The following is a 9955-nucleotide window of genomic DNA, read 5'->3' on the forward strand; positions in this document are numbered from 1 at the left end:
ATTATATATAAAAACATAAGAAAAGCACAATACGTACTTTCCAAAGGCACAATGGGAATACACCTTCCAGCCTCTCTTCCTCTCTTCTTTGGTGATTTCGTTTGTTTGGGTGTAGTTAAAGTTTAGATTCCACTCGTCTCCGTAGTCCAGCTCATTGTCATCATAAAGGAGCTCATCAAATATGTCCAGCCAGAAAGACGGAGTCCAACCTGTCATATAAACGTTTCACATTAATATGTTTTGCTCGTTTCTTTTTTGAATGGACTTTGCTGAAATTTCAATCCTTACCAGTTTTTTTTTAAACTAAAATGCGACACAGCTCACAGCTAATAACACAATAATAATTTTTCTGACAAAAGTAATAATACATAGACTCAATAAAAGAAACCTTTAAAGACTTCTTAACCGTTTCCTACAGCACTTTTTCCTTTCACTCAACTTTCCACTATATGGTTTGACAGAAAACCGTGCAGGGTGCTGAAACCTGCTTTTGACATAAATGGTCAAACTTTCTGTATTTAAAAGGCATTTTAACTTGTCTTGCAACATTCTAATGTTCTGAGACATTGGATTTCTGGATTTATAGTTATTTGGCTCATAACTATGGTGTATAAAATAATGCGTGAAGCCCATAAACATGACTACGTGCAAATTTGGCACCTTTTTCAGTTAACATCTGACCACAAGGGGGCGCATTTGACCCAGTTGTTTACCATAGCCGAGCCGTGAGAGTTCGCCTTCTTATAAAATATTCTTTTATGAATTTTTTTTGCAGGCAAAGTTATCATATGAAGTTTCTGTTTCCTCGATGCGAGTCACTATTATGGGTTTTTATTAAGTCGAAAAGCTTGTTTTTTCAGTTTAACTCTTGTCTTAAATCTTCTCCTTTAAATTATTGCATGTTATGCTTTTTGTTATTACCTCAACTTACACATGATCTTAACTTCAACTTAATAGGATGATTATAGTTATTAATAGGATGATTATAGTTATTAATAGGATGGTTATAGTTATTAATACAATTTTCAAAACAAAGCAACGCACTTGTTTCTGGAATAAAAAACATAAATAAACTGAGTCGCGGTAAACTACAAGGACAATCCTGCATGTAAGTGGAAAAAAAAAAAGGCATTACCTGTTGGTCCGCTCATTTTTGCTTTATTTTCTGTCGCCTGTAGATCCGCAGAAACGCCGAAGCAGTCAGTGTTTGTCCTCTGAATGTTGCTCTACAGACGGCTGCGTTATTTATATACGACAGAATCAGCTGTAGTCGGGAAAACGAAACTTACACGAGTCATTTTCGCTTTCCCTGTCATGGAAATGGGTTATCAACAACAAACACCAGCAGTAAGTTTCTGTTGGCACTGAGAAGGGAGTTGCCCTATCAGCGGTGGAGACATTTAGCATCATTTTTTGCTGCTTGTCTCCATCGCACATCAGATGAATGGCTCATTAACAGGCCGACTACTGATAGTCTTGATTCAGGTGCGTTGGAGTAGGAACGCATGTCAGAGTTGCAGGGTGCACAGCAAATTTAAACGTGTTAGATTTCCAGTGTTGGTCTTGTGCGTTAAAAGTACAGTGTTAATTAAACACTTGTTTAGTCTAATTCAACGACATGAGTGTTAGTTCCCCTAAAGAGAGTTGCATCGAAGCAGCTCTGTCTGGCGTTGATTGTGAAACCAGACAGAGCTGCTCCCATAATTGTAACGTATCGGTGACGTCACGTGTTTGCCCGAGGAGCGGAGGCAGCAGTATGGCTCTTGTCTGGAGCTTAATAATTAACACATTCATAGTGTTAACTTTTGACACTACACACCACTGTTAGGTAAATCAACACGGATGTGTGTTCGATTGCAACTACTGAGAGTGTTGATTCAACTCTTATCACAAATAAGACTTTCAAAATGTTATTTTGACACAATCAAGAGTCCACCAGCATAGACACTTTCAAAGTGTTGAATTCAACTCTCTAGGAATTCAATTCAACACTTCCAAATTTGCTGTGTGGACTTGGGCACCACTTATCTATATAATTATTAAAATAGAAACACATTAAAGTTTAGAACAACGCAAAAAAATTTAAAGTAAAAAAAAGAGAGCAAATATTGTAATTAAGCATAATTGATGTTTGATAGCTGTACTGTGCTTTTAAACAACACAACAATAATAAAATAATAGTAATGAAAAAAATTTAAAACATATTATTATTATTATTATTATTATTATTATTATTATTATTATTATTATTATTATTATTATTATTATTATTATTACTTCAGTTGTGTGTTTTTTTGGATATTTTGTTGCCATGTTGTAAAAACACATTCTGACGCAGTACCATGATTACAAGTTATTTTGTGGATGAGATGAGAGAACCTCCTTGCCAAAATTCCCGGATTAACTGAAATTAAAATTTTTTATTCAAATCAAACTTCGGTGTTGTGTATAAAACTTTGTGGGAAACTACGCTGCTGTAATTTGACAGTAAATTTGCTGTTCAGCTCCGTCCAGTAGATGGTGCTGTAGCACCATTTTCAGTAGATCGTCTCAGAGTCTCTTGTTGCATCAACAGAAAACGGTCAGCATCATTATTTCTTGTGAGTCACATCAGCTTTAATCGCAAATAAATACCCAGATGCAGCATTCACTCGGTGGAAAATTAGAAGCTTATTGAAACAAACATTAATCAGACTTTCTCATAAATGATCCACCTGCTAAACTGGATTTAAACATGTTAGTCATTAGTACCTTGTGAGAAAATACGTTTTCATTTATGCTTCAAAAAATTTAAAATCCTAACTAAAGCGCGTACAAGAAAAAAAAGCTGAGTTTCAATCTGCTCATAAGGATTGGATTGTTGGATAAAATGGTCAGCAATGATGAAGAGTCATTCTAAAAAGAATGAATTTTGTGTTCAGACTTTTAAACGAGATAGTTCATGTCAAACAGTTTTATGAGTCCTACTGTGGGATCGAGTTTCAGCTTATTTATCAGCTTGTTCTTTTCCAGGAGGCAGATAAGGATGACTGCCTGCATGTTTTGACCTCTATCAGCATCCATTTGCTGATCTACAGTTTCCTTTGACAACCCATAATTAGCAACACGTCAGAAAAGTTTCTGGTACAAACACATGTCTGTGTATTTGTAAATCTGAGGTGCTTTTGAAGTCACAACCTGTCCAAGGACTTAATTGGTTTGTTTAAAAGTATTTTTATGTTTTTTTTTTGTCCATTGAGAACAAAGACCCTCCAAAAAGTTTTATTGTTTTACCATGTTTGGTTTTGGATTTCTTTTTTTGTTTTTCATCATTTCCTTGTGGTATGTCCTCTCGGTCTTGCCATATTTAGTTAATTTCTCTGTGTTCATTATTGTCAGAGGGGTGTTGCCATAGGAGTTGATTCCTTTGTGTTTAGTTTCTTAGTTTATTTTAGTTTGGTTTAAATTTGATGATAGTTTTTCCTTTTGGTTTGTAGTTCTCCTTGAGGTTATGTTAATCTTCCTTTGTGTCAGTCTTCCTCACTTAGTTTGCACTTGTTTTTTTTATGGCCACAGCTGTGCCACATTTCCTCTAATTAGTTCACCTGCTTCCTTTATCATTTCTTCCATTAGAGACTGTCTATTACACACACAAAAGTTTAGCGTCCTGTTACCTTTGTAAGTTTATTAAAATCTCTCCACGTCGCCTTCTTGCCTCTGTTTCAGACTGGAAACCAAAGCACAACAAATAACTTTCACGGCGAGTCACTGGATGTGCTACGTATGTATCGTCTTTATTTACCGTCTGATTTCATCAAGCAGACTTTGTGGAAGTTGTGCGTGTCGTTTCCCAGTAATCATTATTATCGGTCCATGCACATGGGGTAATAATGGCACCGGAGTGACAACACCTGTTTGTAGGTATGCAGTGACGGCACAGTAGCATTTTGTTTTTCTCCTCTTTGACACACAAAACATACCATGCATAATTATTTATGAAAGACAAATGAAAACTTGCCGTGCACTACAGGGACTTTTCTAATAACTGGGCTGATTGCTTCTTACAACAACACTCCACCCAGAGCTAAAAACACATCCAGTGCTTGAGACAGGCCCCGAGCTACGATTACAGCAGTAAACATGTACAGACGTTCATGTGACAATAATGCACACTTGCAGGTTTGTCAGGATCATGACACAAAACTCATGTGGAAGTACTTGACAGGGATTATTTTAGGTAGTACTTTAGCTTCAGCTCACTTAATTGTAGGCATTTGCTTTCTGACCAATGTATTTTATTCACAAAATATGTATTTTAAATTGGCTAACTTGTAGTAGTGATAATCATATTTTAATGACAAATAACAATAAAAAAAAAATTTATTAAAAAATTGCACATTGCCAGTGTTTCTCAATGCAAACTAAAGAAAATGATATAAAGCTCCTGTATTGCTTCTGTAATTCAGCGTCACGTCGGATCAGTTGCGACCGGCGCCACTTTCGGATAAGCTTTTACAGGCCTGCGAAAGAAACGTGTGCGTATGCATCTTTCCGGCCACCACTGTAGTGCAAAACTGACCTCGAAGCGTCAGGCTCCTGGGAGTCACCTTATACGCAGGTGTGACATTACAGCGTGAGAAAAGCATGCTGGGAGAGCTCACAGAGACAGACACAAAGAAGCAGATACAGGAGACTTGCAGAGTAACTTCATTGTGCTTGCTGCTCAACATTCGCCAAGTATCTCCTCACTGACACCAGAACGCGCAGATTAAATCTGCACTAGAACAAAAGCGACATCAGCAGTGGAGATGAATAAAAGTGTTCAGAGAGAGGTGTGACAGTAATGTAATTTGGAATTGGCTGGTTTTCCCTCAATGCAGATTCACTCAGCAACAGACTGACCCTGTTTCAGCATGAACACTCTTATTTTACTCTCTTTTGTGGCTCTGACAGAACAGATGCACATATAGCCTCTAATTCATTGCCCATCACGAGAGGAAGAGCGCTGCAGAGATGATCACCCTTTGATTAGAATTGGTTAACTCCATGCAAAGTGCTGGATGAGTGAAATTTGGAGGTTTTATATCTGCCTTGCCATCCTTCTCACTGTGTGTGGCGACAACGCAAACTCAGCCTCTCCAGCGTTGCTTCTCACTGTTTAAATAGTTTACATTTCTTAGTCATTCTTCTGACAGTAAATCCAGACAGGTTTAGATGAGCAACTGGTTTCTTGTTGCCATTTCCTGACTTGTGAACATATTCACACATCTGCCTTACCTGAATGGCAGGATTTGTTGTCTTTCCCATTTTTAATGGCGGCTGAGAGAAACAAGCCTCTCGGTGTAAATGCAAAAAAATCCTGCACCTTTACCCCCAAACGTGTGCAAGATGTCTCTACAGAGGCCCACGACACTTTCTAGATTTTTATTTGTAACAAATAAAACCGATATGTCATTTTTGTGCAACGTCCTAAATTGTGTACAACTTTGTTTGCGTCTGTCACATGCGATCGCAATGACATACACTGACATCTATGGTTGAGACGTGACAAAATGTGAAAAGGTTTATAACTTGCTTTGCAAGGCACTTTTCAATTAAAATTCATCATACAGTGCGTCATCTTAAATTAGGGCAAACTCCTGTCTAACATGCATCCATTCAGGTAAAAGAATTTGATTTCATCTCACGTTTAACTGCCTCTTGTTTGCATGTTCATCTTCCAATACAAACCCTTTTGTATATCTACACTGCATATTCCTATTTCAAAAAATGCAATGTAATTCCTTTCCCGTTCACTAAAGATGGCATTTTCCAAACACATTTCTCAATCAGACGGCCCTCTAGTGATGCCAGGAATCATCAGCCAGGTGTGCAGGCCAAGCTTTCTCCCTGTTCCAGAACTGCACACCTGCTGACAGGCTGCCAGGTGAGTCAGCAAGGGCGGGGTCGGGCTGAGAGAGGCTGAGCGATGGAGGCAGAGTAAATTTGAAAGACTTAGCGAGAGATAAAGTGGGGGCAGGGAGGGAGTGAGGCATAAGGGGTTGGGTGTGGTAAGATGCCTTAAGCACATTCCTCATTGCAGCCGCACCCAGCGTTTCTGCGTCTTTCTACCTGCCAGTGTTTGCTTTTGGTACTAATTCCAGTATGCAGAAAGTATCTGTACTTTCTCTCTCTTTTCTCACTTCTTTCCTCTCTGTGTTCTGCATGTTTCCTTTCCCCTCACTTTCAGCCGCAGCATATGTGGCACGCCATCGCCACAGCTGTATGCTAAACGCTCGCGCTCTCACTCCTCACATTTCACGTTGACGCTACATTAACAAGGCAAGTGCAAACATAAAAGGTGAGAGCTCAGAAACATGGCCTCCACGGTTTGTGAGTCTCTCTCTGAGTGTGTGTGTGTGATATCAGGTCATGGATGGTTAGGCAGACAATCTGACAAGAGCCACTCCCTTATAGGAGCCAAACATGCAGTCATAACCATCAAACAAGGTGTGTCTGGTGCACTGAACACGTTTCGGGGCAAAGGACAGCCCATATAACTGCAAACACAAACACAAGCTGACTGGTGTATAGATTTGTCTCTATTGCAACCCGTGTCGATATCAATATTGCCTCTTTTCAGGTGAACCTTGCATTGTTTCATATCAACACTGCCAGCATAAAGCAAAAGGTGTGAGAAAACTGAGCTGAAGCAACGTCGGGCTTAAAGAAGCGTTTACACAAGGCATGTGCAGCGGCATGCTTTAGGAGGTCCGACCTTCTCCGAGGAGATAAAATGAGACATGACAGCATGCTGTGGTGAGACTAGCTTTAAGGAGCTTTCTGTAGAGAAGGGGGAAATGATCACAGAGTCTGTTGATTCAACCTCAGTGATTCACCAAGGAGAAAAACAATAGCTGATTCACTGACACTATGTTTCACATAGAAACATGGAGTCCAAAGAAAACACATGGATGTTTAATCTAATTTATGCACCGTTAATAAAGGTTATTGGTGCAAGAGTAACAGATCAAGCTCTAGAATAGATTTATTGTAACGCTGCATGAACTTATGCCGATAGCTGTCACAATTAGCAGTGTTTCCAAGAATATCTCAAGGAAATCGGAATAATTTAGGTAATTGTAAAGAATAAAAACAAAACAAAGGGAGAGATGATAGAAAGTCCCAGGTTAAAGAAAACAGACATCATTATGTCCAGTTAAACAAGGACATAATCACATTATGATGACAATCACTATTTCTTTTTCCTTATCAGTTAGCGGCTGCTCTTTTTATCTTTCACAACAATTCTGGCAGTAAACAAGCCATTAGCAATCATTTTTACATTTAATTTTGTTTTCAACCCCCAGCTTGGTTTTTCCACGAATGTCAGGTATTGACTACAACCCTGGGAAGCAGTTCAATACACACCGTTTGTAAAGACATGTAAAAAGCTCAAAGTAACTGCCTCGCAGGAACAAAATGTTACACTGAATATGTTCCTGTAGTTCTGACAGTGAGTTTCTTTTTAATATTATGCTTTTTTATTTAGAAATTACAAACGAGTTTAAAGCACTGTTTATCTACAATTACAATAAAAGTAACTAAACCGAGGGGTAATACAGTAAATGAGAATAGTGACATCCTATGTTCGTTACCTAATAATAATAAAAAAATACTTATAGGTGTTATATACTGAGCTCAGGGTTCCTACACAAGAGTGTGAATCTTTCCACCTCTTGTCTTATAATAAAAGCCAGCTTCTCCCTCACATAAATATTGCAAACTGACAGTGAGATTTGAAGAGGTTTAATTATCTCCTGTGCCACACCGCTCACTGTGGGTGGCAGAAAGATTCAGCTGGGTCCAGCCTTGCAGTGGGCAAGCTAACACAAGTAGCTGTTTTTTTTGTTGCCATGTTTAGACTTAAAGATTTCCATGCATCTATTTTTATTTCATTTTATGTTCTTTTGAAGTAATATAAATAATATACTCAATCTGGTCACTTTAAAAATATAAAATAAATATTGTTAGCAATGCCACAAATTCTGATTTGGTGACAAATGAAAGTATTTCATTTTATTAAAATTTTATTTTCCATCATCCAATTCATTTACCATCTTTTCATTTATCCATCCATCCATCCTTCCAAACGTATCACATTTTTAAAGCTTAAAAGTACCAGATATCTACCACAAATTCACTGTGAATTTTAGATTTGTTGTTTAAAACTGGCTCTAATATAATGACAACTGTCAAAATTCAAAATTATTATATTTTAATGAATCTTATTTTCATGCAGACTTGCAAACTTCCCAATTTTGCTTGAATTTCAATAAACTGCTGCAGCACATTAGTTAATTTTTTTTTTATAAATAAAGTACAAAAAAAGGAAGAGTGGCTCAAGACTTTTTGGTAATAATTCAGTGGTGGAAGTACGAATATGTTGTATGCAGGGGTGAAAGTAAGGGGGTACGGCAGGGTACTGCGTACTCCCAAAAGATTTAGAGGGGGTACGCAGTACCTGCAAGAGAGGGGAGCGTCTGTATGCTGTAAAAAATCAACGGGTTCACTGTGCAGCCGTGAGTTCACCCACTAATCAGCAGTGACTGATTAGTTTTTCAAGAACAATCTAAAACATGACTTAATCAGTTAATAAATAACTTTTTTTTCCCATTTCATATTGTTTCTGAACTGTTCGTGCTTTACTAGAGCAGCGGTGCAATATGTCGATCGCGGAAGGTTTTGAGTTGATCTAGGCATTAGGTGACAGACTGAACGCAGCCAGGAGGCTGAGAGCAGCACGTCCTCCTCTGACTGGGTTAAAACGTTCGTAACTTTATTAAACAACAACAACAACAACAACAACAACAACAACAACAACAACAACAACAAATCAACAAAACGTGTTCAAATTAATGACCCGACAACAATAATAATCTCAGTGATTATTGTTTCAACAAGGTGTTGCGCAATTCTGTGCTTTTCGGTTCCATTACCAAAATAACCAGCAAAGCAGGAATTTAAAATTAACTAATTAACCGCTGTGTTCAGGGACCGCTTATTAATAATCGCAAAATAAATAACAAGCCTGAAAACCTAATATCGTAACGAACTGAATGTTATGTTTTTAACGTAATCTCTGGTCGGCTTGCGGAGCGCAGGAGGTTGCCACGGCAACGGGTGTGCTTAAAAGAAAGAGAGACGAGAGTAAAAAGGAGTGGTTTATAGTTGATCACCTGTTCACGTTGTTTTACCTTTGTTTTCCTTTGTCTTGGCGAATCACAGCCGCTGTAGTTTCTGAACATTCAATAAATGACAAACTTGGACTAATTACCTCGTTCTTTGTGACTATAGGCTACGTCATTTACAACAAACATCAAACATGGTAAATATGTTTCATTGAGTATTTAACAAACAAATGGCTACCGCGATAATTATGTGAAATTAAATTGTCTAATATAAAAAATAGTTTGCTGACGGGCTCAGAGTCTGAGAGGCTTTTCCTCTATCAAACTTTTTTTTTTGCCTCTTTTATAGTGGAAATATTGATGTTGATGATACTTTCTCTAATATGATAACCTTTTTCAACCTTTATATAGCTCCACTGTTGAAAATGAGAAGTTAACATTCACAAATGACATTGAAATAAAATCCAGTCCAACATCTGGTTTGAGGTGATTCTCTGGAACCTGTTGTAAGAAAAATATCCCATCTTCAGAAGATGGGATTTTAACCTAACAGAGCTCTGTGGCTCCTCCTATCAGAGTCAGGGTGAGGAGGCATCAGGTTAGGAAGAGAAGTGGAAACTGCAGGATCTTCAGAAAAAACAGGTCATGATGCTGGGCTACTGATTATCCCTCTGTCTGGACACAGTATCAATATAACCAGTGTAAAAAAGCTGGGATGCACTCCATGCCATGATGTTCAGGATTTAGGTCTCATGGCATCTCAACGTTTCAACATTGCAGCCATGCAGTGGGCTGAGGGAGGACCT

The 9955-nt window shown here is 38.2% G+C and overlaps 2 protein-coding genes across 3 annotated transcripts in view; one reads left to right on the forward strand and one right to left on the reverse strand.

Moving 5' to 3' along the window:
- The window catches only part of LOC103472377 (receptor-transporting protein 4-like), a 3095-nt gene extending 1673 nt beyond the window's left edge, over nt 1–1422 (reverse strand). The window contains exons 1-2 of the mRNA XM_008421990.2: nt 1136–1422; nt 38–209 (exon numbers count right to left, since the gene is read on the reverse strand). Of these exons, the coding sequence (XP_008420212.1) occupies nt 38–209; nt 1136–1151 (188 nt within the window). The 5' untranslated portion in view covers nt 1152–1422. The remainder of the gene's footprint in view (nt 1–37; nt 210–1135) is intronic.
- Nucleotides 1–9955, forward strand: part of fam83hb (family with sequence similarity 83 member Hb) — a 29586-nt gene that overhangs the window by 4286 nt on the left and 15345 nt on the right. The window contains exon 1 of one of the 2 annotated variants that reach the window (XM_008421989.2): nt 5828–5905. The exons of the other annotated variant lie outside the window; for it this stretch is intronic. The gene's annotated coding sequence lies outside the window, so the exon portion shown is untranslated. Of the gene's footprint in view, nt 1–5827; nt 5906–9955 lie in introns of those variants that run through there. 2 annotated transcript variants of the gene reach the window in all.

This window comes from Poecilia reticulata, linkage group LG11 (genome assembly GCF_000633615.1).
Source record: "Poecilia reticulata strain Guanapo linkage group LG11, Guppy_female_1.0+MT, whole genome shotgun sequence".
In the NCBI taxonomy this organism is placed as follows: Eukaryota; Metazoa; Chordata; class Actinopteri; order Cyprinodontiformes; family Poeciliidae; genus Poecilia; species Poecilia reticulata.